The sequence below is a fragment of the Mus pahari genome, chromosome 5, assembly GCF_900095145.1.
Source record: "Mus pahari chromosome 5, PAHARI_EIJ_v1.1, whole genome shotgun sequence".
In the NCBI taxonomy this organism is placed as follows: domain Eukaryota; kingdom Metazoa; phylum Chordata; class Mammalia; order Rodentia; family Muridae; genus Mus; species Mus pahari.
In genome coordinates, this window is record NC_034594.1 from 144,652,452 (window position 1) to 144,671,541 (window position 19,090).

Genomic DNA, 19,090 nt, shown 5'->3' on the forward strand with positions numbered 1-19,090 from the left:
GTCCTGGAACTCACTTTGTAGACCAGGCTGGCCTCGAACTCAGAAATCCGCCTGCCTCTGCCTCCTGAGTGCTGGGATTAAAGGCGTGCGCCACCACGGCCGGCATATGCCTGTAATTCTTAGCACTCAGGACTTGGAGGCGGGAGAATTAGCAATTCAAGGTCATTTTTGGCTATGTAGCAAGTGCAAAGACCCCCTGGGCTATGTGAAACTCCTGTCTCAAACAAGCAAAGGAAAAGAAACCTGATAAGCCTTCCAGAAGCCCAAGACATTTACATCCTCTTTTGTTGAATTTCTGTCTTTGCAGGTTTGGAATTACAAACTTCGGCGCTGCCTGTTCACATTGCTTGGGCACTTGGATTATATCCGTACAACATTTTTTCATCATGTAAGTAGCTGGTGGCCTAAACTACATAATAAGACCCTGTCTGAAAAAGCAAGGCCTGGGGATGATAGAACACTTGTCAAGCATGTACAAGGCTCTGGCTTGACAGCACAAGATTGTTCAGAGTCTTGTCTGAAATGTCTTTCAGGAATATCCTTGGATTCTGAGCGCCTCTGATGATCAGACCATCCGAGTGTGGAACTGGCAGTCTAGAACCTGTGTCTGGTAAACCATGAGGCAGTAGCCTCAAAAGAGGGTTTAAATCTTCCTAGATTTTTATAGTCAGCTGCTTTTCAGATCAGTTATCTTTCTTCCCTGGTAGGCCATGTCTGCCGATTGATTGCTGATATTTTAGGATCCTTTTCAGTATAATATCATCAATCTGGATTTGTAATATCTTAACAGGAAGAAAGACATGTAAGTAGGCTTTTAGAATAGAATGTTTAGCTGTGTTTCAGTTCTAGTCCTATAAAACTTGACTTGGGATCTGGGCAGTGGGTCTTCATGCTTGAACTGGTCCTCTAGAGTTCACATAAGAGGTAGGGACTGTGTAGAGCCACAGCCTTTAGAGGTATCCTACTAAATTCTATAAAGTATGTTTCTTATAAGAATTACTAAGATTGCATTTATTTTCATATTTTTATGTCTTTAATCTGAAAGAATTGTATAATTTCTGTTCCATGAAATTAATGATCTTTGAATTTTAAACAGTTAGTGTCAGGAACAGAATTCCTGGAGCAGGCAAAGATGGCTCAATGGAGAAAGGTGCCATGCAAGCCTGGCACTCTGACTCTGACCCATGCAAAGGTGGAAAGAGAGGACCGATTCTGCATGGTACCCACTGCTGCTGCTCCCCTAATAAGAAAATAATACTAAAAAACACCTTTTGTTTTGTTTCATTTTTTAAGACAGGGTTTCTCTGTGTGGCCGTAGTTGTCCTGGAGGTCTATCTGTAGCCCAGGCTGGCCTCGAACTCAGAGATCCTCCTGCTTCTACTGCCTGAGTTCTGAGATTAAAGACGTGTACCAGCACAGCCTGGACAAAAAAAAGAAATATATGTTTTTAAAAGAAGCTATTAGCACAGGTGGTTTTGCTTATTACTAGCTCAAAGTTGTTAGGATGACTTACCTTGCTTCCACAGAAAATACAATTAGATAAGCATTTATTGACTATGAAGAAAGGTATTTATTTACCTTGGAGGGCTATTGATTTCTGCCGTTATTTACTATGTTTTTCCTTTGCAGTGTGCTAACGGGGCACAACCACTATGTAATGTGTGCTCAGTTCCACCCCTCTGAAGACCTGGTGGTGTCAGCTAGCCTGGACCAGACTGTCCGCGTTTGGGATATTTCTGGTGAGCTACCCAAGTTCAGGGGACAATCTGGTCATGTCTGGCGCAGAACTGCAATTGCTTAAAATAGCAAGCATATTTGGCTTAGTACAACAAAAATTAGAATATCCCATTCCTATTTTTGAAGGTGTCAAATCTGCTTTGAAAGTTCTTCATGTTAGTATTTTCTGTGAAAGTAGTTTACTCTAGGAAGCTAATTTGATTTAAATAACTTTGAACTTCTTTAGTTACCTCATATTTTCATTAAAATATGTATTTCTGAGTTATTTGGTTAAGAACCAAGCTTTCCATTCAAAATATTTTACAAAATTTATTCCATTCACGTATTTTACAAAAATAAAAAATAAAAATTGAGACTTTGCAGATAAATGTGATTCATGAACTCTGTTGCCTTTTTTATAAATGGAAAGAAAATCTACCTATTAGATTTTTTTCTATAGTAAGATACATAGAGTGGGAAGAAGTTACAACTTTTTTTATCCAGAAAACTTTTAATAAGCTTTCTTTTTTGTTGTTGTTTGTTTGCTTATTTGTTTGTTTTTGTTTTTTTGAGACAGGGTTTCTCTATATAGTCCTGGCTGTCCTAGAACTCACTTTGTAGACCAGGCTGGCCTCGAATCCGCCTGTCTCTGCCTTTAATAAGCTTTCTAAGACTTTATAGACTTTGGATAACTAGGCTAATTCTTCCTTTCATAGTTTACATATAGTGATTTAGATATAAGGATTGAAATCTGAGTGTCATACAGAGATCTAAAATGTTGCTACACAGAGAATTTAAATACTGAGAGGGATCTGTGACGTGTGGAGGGCTTTGTGCTGGAATAGGGAATGTGCTGAGAGTCTAACTGCTGTGCTTCTCTACCCAATTACATTATTTTAAAAAAAAATCATTCACTGAGTTATTTTTATTTGCCACTTCAGAAATTCTTTGAGATTGAGTTTTCTGGAATGTCAGTGGTGATGTACAAATCAGTGTTTCTTTCCAAAACAGGAAGGCCCTTCTAGGCCCTTACCTGCTTCATTGTGGAAATAAAGGAGTTAATTTCCACCATTGTACTGCTATGGTGGTAACTACCCAACTTCCGTGTAACACTGTTGGGCTACAGCAGTTTAGTTTTTGCTATTTTTATAAACTACTAGCGAACAGCAAGTAAAACAATTGAATTTCTGAATACACTATTTGGGATGTGATGATATTATGTATTGTAGAAATAGACCAAGGGGATAGGCATGCTATCATCTTAGCACTTGGGAGGTAGAAACAGGAGGATCAGGAATTCACAGTCATGCTTGACTACACAATGAGTTCAAGGCCAGCTTGGGCTACATGAGACTCTGACTCAAAGAACCAAACAAAAGAACAAAACCAAACAAACCAAGGAGAGAGGAGGGCAGTTAGAGAGTGGAAGCACTGTCCAGTGTAGTTTCCAGAAGTTTCAAGTCACAAGACAGTGCTGTAAACAAGATCGTTTTGGAGATAGGTTGTTCATTCTCTAGGGCTTTGCCATTGCAGTTTTCCGTCAGACCGACTAGGCTATTTACAGTACACCCAGATGTGACCAGCCATGCCAACAGGAGGAGCTTGGTACAGGCACCGTGAGCTTGTGCCCTCTCCTCTCTGCCAGTACTGGGGAACTTAGCATTTACTCTCTCCATAACCTAGCTGTGGCTTTCCGTGGGGTTTCACCATGCACACATTCAAGACACCCTCTCTGTCTCAGGAGACACACCCCTAATGAGGTTGGTTCCCAGCTCCTGCTGTCCCAGCTAATCAGGGACAGATCTGTAGAATAGTCAAGTTCTGTGAGAAAGTTGCTATAGGAAGTACCCCGAGTGACTTTCTCAGTTTCCCCAGGAATGGTGTACATCTAGTTCCATGGGTTAGTTTTATGCCTAAACTGCTGTTGTTAGGTTCTAGGGGTTCATCCCCAGAACATTGGATGGAGAAGGCCCTTGTTCTGCTCCACTTTAAAGTGACCGTTCGTGCCACCTGCTGCCAGTGCAACACGTTCCTTGTGGTCTAGCTAAAGTGATTGAAGAAATATATTTTTTTGAAGTCTGTTAATTAAAATAAGAAAACAGTTTGGGCAAGTAAGGTGCCCAAGTTCTCATTTGTGCCCATGAAATGCCCAAGGCAAGAAGTACCCTTCATCATCATTTACAGGAAGAAAACAAGTTTACATCAAAATTAAGGGTCTTAGATTAGAGGTGTGAGAGGGAATATGACCTTATGGGGTTTGTGTTGCTCTTGAATGTGTGAACTGCATGGATTGCTATGTGGTATTGCAACTGCTATAAATAGTAGATGTTCCTGTGGGACCGTTGTGCTAACTTGCTATACTAATGTGAATGTTCTTTATTGTTTCTCTGCTGACTGTATTGACTTTAAATCCTTTAACCAGAGTGGAAGGGGGGATGCTTTGGTATTTAAGTGGAAGTACTTTTGGGTTAGACTTTTACACTTTTATTTTCCTTTTCTCAAAATTAGCATACGCTTCAGGATTTTATTTTGCTTTATTTCCAATATGTCTAAACACAGGAGGAGAAACCAGCTTTCTGGTCTCTTAGGGACTGACATTAACATTTTCAAGACAGGAAAGTGCATTTAAAATAAGGGGATGAATACTCCCAAATTTAGGGGACTGGTGAAATTCTGATAATTTTGGCTCTCTCTTTTGAAAAGAGCACTCTGAGCTAGTGAGAAAGTAGAGACCTCTTCAAGGCAGAATAGTCCCTTAACAGCTCTCCATGGGATTTGGCCTCTGGAGCTCACTGTAACCTGAATATTCTGTTAGCCTGCCTAAAATCATCTGTTTAAAGGGGAAGAGTTTTAAAAACTAACTGTGGAAGATGGGTTACTGTTTCAGCTTGTGCTTCCAAGTAAACTGTCAGATAATTTAATATGCTTACACCTTTGCATGTCAAGCCCATGTAATTCAGGCTCACTCTTTTAAATATCCACTAAAATATATTAATATGCTGCCAAATCCTTTCCTCATCCCTCTCTTTCTTCTGCTTCCCCTGGTTCCCACTGGGAGGCATACATAACTGGTCCATTCTGAGAGTGTGCTCTTCTCCCTCTGGATTTGGGTAGCTGCTGGAGAAATTTTCCATCTGTCGCTCAGTCCTAGTGAGTGCCTTGTCGAAGGCTCAAACACTTTATCTCTAAGTATCTTTTCACTGCCTGTCACTGTTCATCTGTCTCGCCCTTCCCCTTTCCTGGATCACTGCAGGCAAGTGCAACAAAGGCCTCAGTTCTGCCACACAGCTTTCCTTTAATGTGTTTGTTGAAGCTTATTGGAGGTGAAGGTCCTCATAGCTGTCTACTTTTTGTATCTTTTTGAACCTGTATTATACACTTCACTCAATAGAAAACGTTGAAAGATCCTATTAAAGGGACAAATGGAGTAAGTGTAAGGCATCCTTGTGATCATGTATTTAGGAAGCATAAGGAAAACGCTTCCTGTTTTTCATCCGGTTTATGTCTCTATGCCTATGGCTAAGGCATCTCTTTTTTTTTTAAGATTTTGTCTCTGAATCTCTCTCTTTTTAAGGTTTATTTATTGTATGTAAGTACACTGTAGCTGTCTTCAGACACACCAGAAGGGGGCCTCAGATCTCGTTACGGATGGTTGTGAACCACCATGTGGCTTCTGGGATTTGAACTCAGGACCTTCGGAAGAGCAGTCAGTGCTCTTAACCACTGAGCCATCTCTCCAGCCCCTAAGGCATCTCTTAAATTGGGCATAAAATAATTAAAACTGTTTATGAAGTGCTGGCATTAGGCACTACCCTAGCAGAAGTACAAAATAGTTATACAACACTGGCAAAAAGAGCAGTCATTTGAACTTCTTTTCTTTCTCTACACATTTTAGTGTGAAGCTTCTTGGGATTTATAATTCTTTCTTTCTTTCTTTCTTTCTTTCTTTCTTTCTTCCTTCCTTCCTTCCTTCCTTCCTTCCTTCCTTCCTCTCTTTCTTAAAAGATTTATTTATGTATTTATTTATTTTATGTATTTGAGTACACTGTTGTTGTACTGATGATAACGAGCCATCATGTGGTTGCTGGGAATTAAGCTCAGGACCTCTGCTCCAGTCCCGCTCACTCTGGCCCAAAGATTTATTTATTATTATATGTAAGTACACAGTAGCCGTCTTCAGACACCCCAGAAGAAGGCGTCAGCTCTCATTTCGGATGATCGTGAGCCACCATGTGGTTGCTGGAATCCGAACTCAGGACCTTTGGAAGAACAGTCAGTGCTCCTAACTGCTGAACCATCTCTTCAGCCCAGGGATTCTTTTTTTTTTTTTTTTTTTGGTTTTTGGTTTTTGGTTTTTTCGAGACAGGGTTTCTCTGTGTAGTCCTGGCTGTCCTGGAACTCACTCTGTAGACCAGGCTGGTCTCGAACTCAGAAATCCTCCTGCCTCTGCCTCCCAAGTGCTGGGATTAAAGGTGTGCGCCACCACGCCCGGCTCAGGGTTTATTTTCAATGATACATTTTATTTAGTTTTTGCTTTAAAATACTGTCTTTTTAAAAAGATTCAACAAATGTTAGATAAATTTATCTTACCATTTTCTTTCCCAAATATTTTAAAAGGTAGGAATTTGGTCTTAATTTTGTTTTATGTAATTTGGTATAATTATATATGATTATTACCTGTCTTTAAGGATTGTTATCAGAAACAAATCTGATGATACTGGTATTTGTACTATAATTTTGGTTCTGGTTTTAATATAGTTAGTCAGCTTTCCCCTACCTCTCCCTGCGTTTCAGAATAGGACTTTTAAAGCAGTGCTCCTGTTTCTGTCTCCTGAGTGTAGAAATTGCATGTCTGAGCCACCACACCTTAATTCAAGCCATCAGACTTTAAAGATATGTAGATGGGTCATAAGCTTGGGTTGCCACAGATAAAGACACTTACTCTGGTGTCTTTGTTTCCTATCATTAAAAATTATGGGCTATAGCCGGGCCTGGTGGCGCACGCCTTTAATCCCAGCACTTGGGAGGCAGAGGCAGGCGGATTTCTGAATTCTAGACCAGCCTGGTCTACAACCGGGCTATACAGAGAAACCCTGCCTCGAAAAACCAAAAAAAAAAAAAAATTATGGGCTAATAATTCCTCCCATGAAAAATAGCTTCTGTAGGTTTTAATGGAAAATACGTATGTTCATATCTATAAATATAATCAGCATTTTATGCAAGAAATGAAGAATTCTCACAGTTTTAATTCTTTGATGTCCTTTTTAGGAGGTAAGTAGGAACTGTGAGAGGATCCTTTTTCACAGGGTTTGTAATAGTGCTTCCAAGCTAGACAGCTGTTTTGTTTGTTACGTCCACTTCAGCAGCGCATCTGAAAATGTCCTGTGAATTGCTTCCAGCTTGGAAACACACTGACGTGAGATCTTCCCCAAGAGCATTTCTTTAAATTTTTTTATTACGAGGATTAGAGGTATGGCTCAGCAGTTAAGAACACTGACCACTCTTCTGAAGGACCTGGCTTCAGTGCCCAGCACCCTTTTGGCAGCTTTCAACCACCTGTAAATCCAGGGGCTTTGTATCTCTCCTGGGTTCTACAGGCACCAGGCATACATGTGTTATACAGATGTACATGCAGACAAGCATCCATACACATCTATTAATAAAATATGTTTAAAAAAATGTTAAGGTAAAAATAAAATAAAAAAGTAAAATTTTAAGGTGATAGAAAAAGGTATAGATTTTATGAACCTGAATGTGGACATTGAATGATTACCATTTAAGACCAAATTTTGGGAAGATTAAAGAATGGGACATGTTACTAATCTAAAATAGACAGCTCTTGGAGGTGAAATTTAATGAACTTAGTTGTGTCAGAATTTTGGTTGGCTTCCAATTAAGGAATCATCTAAGTGCTAGGGAAGAAGCTAGTGAGGAATAAGGAGGTGCTTGGGAGTGTGTTTCTTCTTCCCTCTAGTTGTATTTTCCCATTTCATTTTATCTTAGTCTTTCACTGTACCTTTCTGTGATTCTGCTACTGTGCTCTAACTGATAACATTACATTTGCATCTTTCATCCCACTCCTTAACCCTCCAAAGGTCTAAGGAAGAAAAACTTGTCTCCTGGTGCAGTGGAGTCGGATGTGAGAGGAATAACTGGCGTTGATCTGTTTGGAACTACAGATGCAGTGGTAAAGCATGTGCTAGAGGTATTTATCTCTGTCGCTCGCATTCGCTGTGGGTGAGGGTGTGCTACCACCCTCTAGGGACAATCTCAGCATGCTACTGATTTAATTTTCATCTCGAAATGAGTGTGTGATGTGTGTGAGCATGTGTACTGCAGTGCCTGTGAGGAGTCCAAAGTGACAGTTTTGTGCAGTCAGTTCTCTCTGTGGACCAGTCCTGTGGGTCCCAGTGTTTGAACTGTGCCTTGAGGAGCAAGCAGTTTATCACTGAGCCATCTCACTGGCGCACATTTATTTTTCAATTCTTTCAGCAAATATTTAAGTGTCAGACACCATCTGAGATTTGAGGAATAGAATTGTAAGTAAGCCAACAAAGAAAGGAAGATAACATGTCACCTCAGAGAGAGTTATAGCATCTTGTAACTCCAGTAGGAAGAAAGCTGGACATCATGAAGCAAAGCCATTCTTAGACCTTGTAGAAGGAGGGATCCCAAAGAAAATCAGTGAGAAGTACCAAGAACCAGTTATATGTAAGATATAAGAAACTTGTTCATGGTGGGAAATAGATAAGACTAAGAAAAGAAACTAGGTTTTCTAAAATTAAAGTCTTACTATAAAACTACTTGCTGAAATTGGAACTGTTTAATTTCACAGATGAAAAAAAATTGAGATTTAGAAAAATTACAGTTCCCCAAAGTCTAGATGTATGCATTGAATCCTGGACTCCAACTTCAAAACCCAATGTTTTTACAAATACAAAATACCCTTAAAACTTCTGACTCAAAACTGCCGTATCTGTAATTCTGTCAGAGAAGTGAAGTACAATCGTGTAAGTAGAATAGAGACTGTCATGAAGTTAGTGTCCTTAACTTTCTGGCCTTTAGACTCTTAAGGCTTCATCAGAATTTAATTTAATTAGTTTATTTTTATGTATAGGAGTATTTTACTTACATGTGTATCTGTGTACCATGTTAATGTCTGTCTGCTGCCTTCAGAGGCCATAAGAGGGCACCATATCCCTTGGAACTGAAGTTACAAACAGGTATAAGTTATATCTGGTTGCTGGGAACCCAACCTGGGTCATTTGTAAGAGCGATCAGTGCTCCTAGTCGATTAGCCATCTCTGTAGCCCCGTGTTTTTGTGCACATGCCCTTCCACTGGATGACACCCCCAGCCTAAACCTGAGAACTTTTACAACGTGGATTTTTGTCAGCATACATTTTATTAGCTGTCAGAGCAATGATGTCATCACCTATAATGCATCCTGTGGAAAACTCCACTATGTAGTCATGGATAATAACAATAAAGGCAAATAAAATCTTAGTAGGATTTGAAAAATAGCTTTGAACTTGCAGATTTTCCAGTGGGATCTTAGGACTCTTTCAAGGGATTCCAGATCATAGTTTGAAAATGTAGGCATTAACTTATAAGTCTTTATACTTAAGATGTTACAATTACTTGTAGAAATAAAGCATCTATAGACAAGTAAAAAGTAAGGAAAAACTTAACTATAAACAAAGCTGAATTTCCTGGAGGAAATGTTTGCAACATCCCATGAGAATTTGAAGTAATATTGGACATGTTGATATGGTTAGTCTAATGTTCAAAGCTTTACAATAAGCCAAAAAAAAACAAAAAACAAAAAACAAAAAACCAAATGTTTGTTACAAAAAAAATAAAGTTAAATGAAAATAAGACAATAACAACTGAACTCTACGGTGGCACAATCCCTTAAGTCTTTTTACCTGAGTATTTCAGAGGCTGGGGAAATAAATCAGTGATAGAGTGCTGACTTAGCACCTGTAAGGCTCTGACGCTGATTGCCCGTATCACAGAAAAAGAAACAGACAAATTTTGTTATAAACACCAGCATGGTATTCTTTGAATTGTTTTTTTTAAAACTGTTGTAGAAGACCCACTTTTTCTCTCTTTTTAACAGGGTCATGACCGTGGAGTCAACTGGGCTGCCTTCCACCCGACTATGCCCCTTATTGTATCTGGGGCAGATGACCGGCAAGTGAAGATCTGGCGTATGAATGGTGAGTACGGTACTGGTGATGCTGCCATAGCCAAGAAAGTGACTGCCGGCCAGCAAGGGGAAGCAGCCAGGTTTTATGGACTTTGACCTATTTTTCTGCCGTATGCCTTAGTTGATTATTTACTGCTATTCCTAAGTGCATGCTCATTGTCTCTTCCTCTCCTCCCCACGCCCCATGACAGTATCTTGATTTTGAGAGATAGGAACATAGTCGAGAGTAAAAGTTCATGTGACAAATTATGAGTAGCTACTTTGTTTTAGACTGTGTTCAGACCATATTTATATTATCGTGACTCAAAATTTCAATGATAGAAAGTTTATATTTGTTCTCAGAATCAGCAAGTAATACATACACTATGTGAATAAAATAGAGGAAAAGCATAAAGAATGGTTTAATATAGATGTTATAGTCAGTAGAGGTACATAATAAAAGAACAGAGATGTACAGAAAGATAGGAATTTACTCAAGAGGCTGAGGTAATACAAGTATTCGTCCCTAGGAGGTCAAAGCTAGCCGGAGCAACAGCAAAACCTTGTCTTGCCTCAAAAAAAAGAAAAAAAGAGAACTTGGAGGTTCAAGTAACTAAGAAAATAAACATAAAATAAAGAGGAAGAAACTTACATGAAAAACATTGTCCCATTTGGGGAAAATTAACTTTGTAGTAGTACTTAGCACTTCCATTAAAAGAGCATCATCACAGCTGTACATGACGGTATAGCCTTGCAGTATCAGCATGCATGACTGAGGCAGGAGGATCACACGTACAAGACCAGCGTGAGCCATATAGCAAAACCTTGTCTCCTCAGAAAGCTGGGGCTGAGATGACTCAGTGGACCCACAGAGGGCTGAGTTTGGTTCCTAGCACCTATGTCAGGCAGCTCACAGACATCTGTTACTTCAGCTCTGGGGCCCAAGGGCTGCCTTCTGGCCTCCACAGATACTACACTCGGATGCACAAAACCACATACAGATAAATACACACACAACTAAAAACACAAATAAAATCTTTTTTTTTTTTTTTTTTTTTTAAAGAATGGATGTTGGATTTATAGATCCCAGTGTTATTACAGCGAATTGTGATAACAATTCCTTTTGTTCTTCAGAATCAAAGGCATGGGAGGTTGACACCTGCCGGGGCCATTACAACAATGTGTCTTGTGCTGTTTTTCATCCTCGCCAAGAGTTGATCCTCAGCAATTCTGAGGACAAGAGTATTCGAGTCTGGGATATGTCTAAGCGGTAAGGGAATTATTTATGTCATGTGACCAAACCCAAGAGAAGGACCCTTTCTTTGTCTTATCCTGTCTTTGACACTTAGACTAGAAACCATTCACAGGGGCTGGAGAGGTGGCTCAGGAGTTAAGAGCACTGACTGTTCTTCCAGAGGTCCTGAGTTCAATTCCCAACAACCACATGGTGGCTTACAAACATCTGTAATGGGATCTGATACCCTGTTCTGGTGTGTCTGAAGACAGCTACAGTGTACTCATATACATAAAATAAACATACCAATCACAGCAGCACGTACCTGGAGTGTCAGCATAGCGGTGTTGGCAGGAGGATCAGGTCAGAGTCATTTTCTGCTGCTGCAAAGTGAGTTGGAGGTCAGCCTTGGCTACCTGAGACCCTGTCTCAAAAATTTAAAAAAAAAAAAAAAAAAAAGGCTAGTGAGATGGCTCAGCAGGCAGAAAATGAAAACTCACTTTCCACACAGGCCCGATGCCCTGCTTTAATCCCTGACCTATAGTAGAAGAGAGACAACTCCCAAAAAGTTGCCATCTGTCTTCCACACATGTGCGCACGCGCACACACACACTCTCCTTATGCAATGTTAATATCTGTAAAAGGAAAGGAAAAAATTAGAGTATTTCTTTTTCTCTTTAGCATGATGAAAACCAAGTCCTGTGTTCTGAAGTTTTGAGGGTGTATTGCTTAGTGGTAACAGGGCTTGCCTGTCATGCATGAGGCCCTAGGTGTAATCTGGACTGCTGTAAACAATAAATAAATAAGCAAGCAACAAAAACTCTTAGAAACTAAAATATCAACAATATTCATTAGGTGGAAATCTCCCTGTATTCTTTTTCTCTTCTAAATTTGAGTATATTTTTTTCTTCCCTTCATTGTTCAGCTAAAGAGGTAGAAATGTGAACTAAAAGTACATTAGGAGAGACGAGGGAGAAACTGGCCTGCCCAGGCCTGGGTTAGCGTGGAGCTTTCCCACTGTGTTCTTTGTAGATGTGGTCCTGATCCCTAGCTAAGTACATACCATTCACTGTCTCCAGTGCACTTTTAGTCATCTTCCAGGCCTGCTGTTCATTTTTCTTGTGTATGCTGTACTGAAGATTTTGAATTAGCATTTTCTCTGTGTGCACCTTTTGGTTTCCTAGGACTGGGGTTCAGACTTTCCGTCGGGATCATGATCGCTTCTGGGTCCTAGCTGCCCATCCTAACCTTAACCTCTTTGCAGCAGGTAAGTAACATTTCTTCTTCTCACTCCTCAGATTTAGTTGAAAGTTTGTAGATTTTAAAGTGACTCTTCGTTAGCTCTGTCTCTTATAAGTGATAATAGGAAAACAAAGAGAAGCAGAGTTTTCAGAGCCACCTAGCGGAAGCTTTTCTCAGTTTTGTCTGTCTTAGTTTTGGGATATGGAGCTCTCTCTTCAGTGATCTTCACTGTGAAGATCTGTTTAACCTTAAGCTCATTCTCTTTGATGTGCTTTTAGGAGCTCATAGGAGACTAATATTGAACATGTTAGAGTTCTCAGAGAAAGTAGAAGCCAAGTCTAATTCATTCATTTATCAAATACATAATAAAATATCAGTCCATACTCAGTATGCTGGTGTCAGAGCAGTACATAAATACTCCCTGCCTTAGTGGAGCTTTAACGGAGATAGTCTGTAAACTCTAAGTATAGAAAGTGATACGTGGGGGCTGGTGAGATGGCTCAGTGGGTAAGAGCACCTGACTGCTCTTCCGAAGGTCCAGAGTTCAAATCCCAGCAACCACATGGTGGCTCATAACCATCTGTAACAAGATCTGACTCCCTCTTCTGGAGTATCTGAAGATAGCTACAGTGTACTTACATATAATAAATAAATAAATCTAAAAAAAAAAAAACAGAAAGTGATTATGTGTTTGAAGATGCCTTGTATAAAGTCAAGGAAAGGGGGATGATGACAGTGGTGGCCTACGGGCTTGTAGTGAGTCCTCAGGAAAGTGAACATGAGTGAGAAAAGGGAGACTGCTGCCACAGCCTGCTTAGTTTGTATGAGGTCCTGGGTTCAAGAAGGGGAAGAAAGACCAGGGAGACGAGTGACAGAAAACTATTTGGAAAAGGTTTTAAAAACTGAATTCAGGAATGTATTTAGCTATTGTATTCTGTTTTCTATAGTTATAGCAAAAATGCTTCACACTGTGTACTTCTAAAAAAGGGATTTGAGTCATGCGGTAGTGGCTGGTTGAGGACAGCCTGGTCTATAGAGCAACTTCTAGGACAGCAGGGCTACTGTCTTGAAAAACAGAGAAACTGTCTTGAAAAACCAAAAGGGGGTGGGAGGTAGGGGGCTGGAGAGACGGCTCAGTGGTCAAGAGCACTTGCTACTCTAGCAGAGGGCTGAAGGTGTTCCCAGCACCCACGTGGTGTCTTACACCTGTAACACTCATTTCAGGGGAGCTGATGCCCTCTTTTGGCTGTATAGGCACTAGGCATATACAGTATGCTCCTACTCACATGTGGATATAAAATAAAAATAAAAATATCTGAAAAGGGGGTATTATTCACCATTTTGGATGTTGGAAATCCAAGGTGGAGCAGCCCCAGCGTTTGTCCTTTGGTAAAGGTTCCTTTTGTTCAGTCACAGTATGACACAGAGCATCATGAAAGGAGTGGTCAAGAGAAAGAGAGATCACATGACCAGGCAGCAATCCAGAGAGAGTTCAGGATATTCTTTGTATATCAACATTCTCCCCAGGTTAACGACGACATGTATTCTAAGAGGACATTAGTCCTAGAGTGCTCCTCTAATGGCCTACTGACATTTCATCTTTTAAAGAATCTGCCACCTCAGTATCACACAGCAAGCTTCTCCACGTGAACCCTAGGCACAGTCCATCTCCAAGCCGCAGTAGATGGCTCTTACCCTTTTGACATGTGAATATAATCATCCTCTTGCATCTATTTCTAGCAATCCTTTTTGCCTACAGCTGATTGTTTCCTCTGTTCTCTAGGCCATGATGGTGGGATGATTGTATTTAAGCTGGAGCGTGAGCGTCCAGCCTATGCTGTTCATGGTAACATGCTGCATTATGTAAAGGACCGATTCCTCCGACAGCTGGATTTCAACAGCTCCAAAGATGTAGCTGTGATGCAGTTGCGGAGGCAAGTCTGGCTCATTTCTCCTTTCCAAACCCTTTCATCTGTTCTCATAATGCACTGTCCTCAAGCAGGGCTCTTTAAACCAACCTTGTGGACCTCAGCTATCAGATATGGACAGCCCATTGAATAAACCTCCTCAATTTAAATAGATTTAATTTTTTCATGATAGATTCAGATGTGTCTATGAGGAGAATTGAGAGGTCTCCTCTTGAGACTGCCAGTGACCCTGTGGGGAAGATATTCTACTACTGATGCCTGCAAAATCTCTTGCAGGTTACAGAAAGTTCTTGGTAGAGAGTGGCCCAATTTGGTAATATAACTTGTTGCCTTTGCCATTTATGCCTTGAGGAACCTTGTGGCAGGAAGAGGTGATAAACCTAAATGACTACAGTACAGAATAATAAGGAAATAATGAGGATTTTTAGAAGAGTTGCAGTTTATCATAATCCTACCTTTACACAAGACTACAAGCCTAAACAGCAGAACTGTCTCTGGAACTGTTAACTCAAGCTATGATAACCTCTGGGATGCCTGGCCAAAGGAGCTTTGGAATGCCAGCTGCAGCATTCTGAAACATTCATGGTAGCAAACACTGGCATTCGGGGTTGATAACCACCCACTAGCTTCACTGTGACAGAAAGATGGGTTTATTCGAACAGTCCCAGGGATAGAAAACAGGCAGAGAAATCATATCATGCTACTCTGTGGTGTCCACTGCAATTATGTGTAGCAATTTGTAACAGGCAGAACCATCACTGCTTGCCACCTCTGATGACGGTGTAACTTCTGCTGTGCTTAGCTATTTAAACTATTGAGTAGTCAAGTTTTAATGGAAAGAGAAAAAATGCAGTATCTGTATTTCCTCAGTACAGGAGTGGTAAGCATACATGTCCTGAGTATGTAGACGTTGAAAGGATCAATTCTCTTGTCTATTCTTACCCCTATTCTGTTTCTTCCTCTTTATGTAGTGGTTCTAAGTTTCCAGTGTTCAATATGTCATACAATCCAGCAGAAAATGCAGTGCTGCTGTGCACCGTAAGTAATTATGGAGTCTCTGTAGGTTCTTCTTAGTTTTTGTTAGTATTTTACTGCTCTTACTGCCCTCTAATGGCCTCTTAAACTCTTTTTTCCTCAGTACTGAAAATTAAACATGTGGGTACCTGCTAAGCAAGTTGTCTCCTTTCCTGATAGAGCTATTACTGGACATTTTATAAGAGCTAACACAGTAGACACTAATAGGCTCAAACTGGATGGTTTCAGTTGTTGTCACCTCTTAAGGGTTGTGAGGTGATCAGAAGGATTGTTGACACTTGTTTGTTATCCTTCTGGTTAGGTGAACATGGGAGACCTGTGTTGGAAAGCTGGTTCTTTTCAGTAAAGTTATCAGAGTTATCAGAGCTCTCCCTGTTCCCTGCCACACAGGTTGCAAAAAAGGAAGCAATGTCATTCTAACTTTAAGACCCAGGTGGCTAGATGAAAACTGTCCCCTAGATAACTTTGGATATGCAATCTCCTTTAGTATCTAACACTGCCATATTCTTGAATGTCTTCTTCGATCTGTTTTGTTTTGTTTTCTTTGTTTAATGTGACAAGTGTAATCAAATGAGACCTCAGGTTCATCATTTTTTAATTGGTGGAATAGAGAAATCTTGGGTGTCCTCAGGTAACATTGCATACTCAGAGAATCAAGGAAGCAGTGCCGTCAGTGCTTAGTTGTGTGGCTAAGAGAGTGCGGTTCTGACACAGGAAAAGGACACCCTCTGGGTGCAGGTACCGCAAGTAGGAGAAATGCCTTTTCTGTCAGGAAAAATCAGGGTCTTCAGTGCCTCCCTCACCAAACATGTTTGCCCCTTTCCCCTCCAGAGAGCAAGCAATCTAGAGAACAGTACCTACGATCTGTACACCATCCCCAAAGATGCCGACTCCCAGAATCCTGATGGTAGGTGCCATTTGTCTCCTCCGAGTTGCTTCCAGCTCTCCTCACGGTAGTATCACTTCTTTTCAAGTTTTGCACATCCCATCCCCAGGCCATGGCTATATCATTCTTGTCTGTTGGCAGGTGCTGCTGACAGTTGCACCAGAGGCAATTGTGGTGTGAAATATTCATGTTCTGCCTCCATTTTATTACCCCAACTAGATATATATATTTTATAATTTGGTTATTAGAACCTCTCCATTTCCCTTTCAGCACAGCATGTTACCCTAGATTATTGTCAGCTGGTATGACTTTCACCCTGGTAGTTTCATTTATTTAAAAATGTGGCTCCAGTCTTGCAGTGTCTCATCTTGGGGGTGGGGATTTATACTCTCCTATCTATATCCAGATCCGATTTGCTTCCTTTTGCTTGTCAAAAAGATGAGGCTGCTCACAGCCCCATGACCCACCTGGGATCCCAGGATCCAGCTGAGACCCCTGCCTGCCTCTTTTATCACCACCATCCCTTGTTGACGTCCTTACTATTAGAATTTGCTTACAGAACATTCTGTGGATAGATGGGAATCTCATTTATGTTCTTTTCAATGCAGTTCTTCTAGTGGGTTTGCAGGCCTTACCCCTTCTGAAGTTTATTCCACGGGCCCTCCCGTTTACTAGTACATTTTGATATTTATACCCTCCAAAGTTCTGTGAAATATTTTGCTAGTTCTGTTCCTTTTGTGAGTGCCAACAGGTCATTATTATTGTAACACTCTTTTGCTTATTTTGTTTTTTTGGAGAGGCTATGTATATGTATGAGACAAGGTCTCACTGTATAACCAGGTGAGCCTAAAACTCATGGTTCCCCTTGGTAATGGAGTTACACACTATGCCAACTTGTTTCAGTCTTTTAAGTGTTCTTGGAGTGAGATAAGGAGAGAAGCAGGAAACCCGTGTATATTGGGATCCATAAAGCAAAGTCTCCTTCACAAAGCAGTCAGTTAAGCCTTCCTAACTAAATCTGTGGCTTGATGCTACCAACTCCAGCTTGGGTTTTGTTGTTGTTTTTCCATATCTGTTAACAATTACTAGACCTTCTGTTCTCCATCCTTTGGGAGAGATAATAATTATAAAGGTGTGGTCTAGTGATGGACTCCAGAGAGGAGAAAGCAGACACTGGAGTAGTATTGGTTGTGGTAAAATTTTGTTTTGTAAATTGTTTGGCACTCCAGGTACCAGAGAAGTACAAAACCAGGCTGGCCATCATGTTTTCTGATCTGTTTTCTACTACTAAAACAGATAAAACTATTGGAATATATACTTTCAAGTTTCTAAGAGAGTAGAGTATCCATTTCAAAATTCTAATCAGTTGCAAACTGAGGAGCATTTTATAGCTCTCCTCAGGGCAATAATAGTGAATTGACATTCACCGAGCAACAGCTTGATGCTGTGTTGCCCAGCACTGAGCCTGTCAAGATTGAGCTGGAAGTGCTGTGTCCCACCCTGCCTGTGCAGGAGGCCTGTATTAGCATGTTAAAGCAGCAGCACAGCTGCGACCTGGGGTTGGGCTCTGTCACTTCTCCAGCAGTAGAGAGGAGGTCTTAGACTTTGACAGGCTGCTTGCTGTGCCTCAGCTTGGCTAGGAAACCTCTGCTCGTTAGCTTGATGGAGTATGCTGTCTCCCAAGATGGGCAGCATCTCTGCCAGTCTGTGGTGCTGGCTGAAATGCAGCCACTTGGCCTAGAGATAAGAGGCTTGGCAGGGGTGGGGGCTGGAGTTTGGAGGGAGCGGATGGGGGAAAGTCACTGACAATAGCCCAAGGTTATGGCTGAATTAGTTAGGAAGCAGCTGAACTGGCAAAGCCAAAATGGCAGCTCCATGGCACCTGACTCTGTCACCTGCTAGTGGCTCACCACATGCTCCCACACTCTGGTTTTGTTCTCCTCAGCCCCTGAAGGGAAACGATCCTCAGGCCTGACAGCGGTTTGGGTTGCTCGGAATCGGTTTGCTGTCCTAGATCGCATGCATTCAGTAAGTGGAAACCAATTTAGGGAGTACAGTAATGGTGGCCCATACTTAAAGAACAGTTTCCCTTGTCTCCCATCAGCCCTAGTCATAGACTAACCCCGTGGGGAGGGAAAGTTGATTTGATTGGGTTGGTGTTGCTAGACCTCTGCCTTCTGAACCTGGAAGAGCTAAAACCATCAGATTTTAAGTACATGGATTAGATGAGAGGGATGTTTTCCTCCTTGTCCCACTCCCCTATTGGTACTTAAAATGTAATAGATTAGAGAGCCAGATGGTGATAGACATCTTTAGTCCCAGTACCTGGGAAGAGAAATGCATACGTATGAACAGACATACAGACAGACAGACATTAATAAAATGTGATAGGCTCAAAGCAAGATAAGATAAGCAAGGGTCTTCCAATAAAATACTCAGGGAGAGTTTAAACCTTGGCTATTTTCTTTCTAGTTGATTGAGAAACTCAAATTTATGTGAATATCTTTGTTTGATTTTTTTTGTTGTTGTTTGCTTGCTTGCTTATTTTTAAGTACAGGGAATTGAATTTAGGGCCTTGTTCATTTGAGTACTCTACCACTGAGCTGTATCCCCAGCTTTGATTTTAACGTGTTCATTTGTGTAATTTTGTGTTTGTTGTATGATTTTGAGAGTCTCACTGAGACTGGTGAAGATCTGCCTAGACTAGGAATGAACTCACTCTGCAGCCAAGACAGGGATTGAATTTATAATCTTCCCAAGTGGCTGAGATTACAGGCCTGCACTCTGAGGCCCAGCCTCTTAGGATTTCTCTCCTCTCCTCTCCTCTCCTCTCCTCTCCTCTCCTCTCCTCTCCTCTCC

At 40.9% G+C, this 19,090-nt stretch overlaps 1 protein-coding gene across 1 annotated transcript in view; it reads left to right on the forward strand.

Moving 5' to 3' along the window:
* Copa (coatomer protein complex subunit alpha) overlaps window positions 1–19,090 on the forward strand; it is a 42,109-nt gene that overhangs the window by 8,461 nt on the left and 14,558 nt on the right. The window contains exons 4-14 of the mRNA XM_021197906.2: window positions 308–388; window positions 534–610; window positions 1,630–1,739; window positions 7,812–7,921; window positions 9,838–9,937; window positions 11,041–11,176; window positions 12,325–12,407; window positions 14,166–14,316; window positions 15,282–15,348; window positions 16,177–16,252; window positions 18,177–18,259. Coding sequence (XP_021053565.1) covers window positions 308–388; window positions 534–610; window positions 1,630–1,739; window positions 7,812–7,921; window positions 9,838–9,937; window positions 11,041–11,176; window positions 12,325–12,407; window positions 14,166–14,316; window positions 15,282–15,348; window positions 16,177–16,252; window positions 18,177–18,259 — 1,074 coding nt within the window. The remainder of the gene's footprint in view (window positions 1–307; window positions 389–533; window positions 611–1,629; window positions 1,740–7,811; window positions 7,922–9,837; window positions 9,938–11,040; window positions 11,177–12,324; window positions 12,408–14,165; window positions 14,317–15,281; window positions 15,349–16,176; window positions 16,253–18,176; window positions 18,260–19,090) is intronic.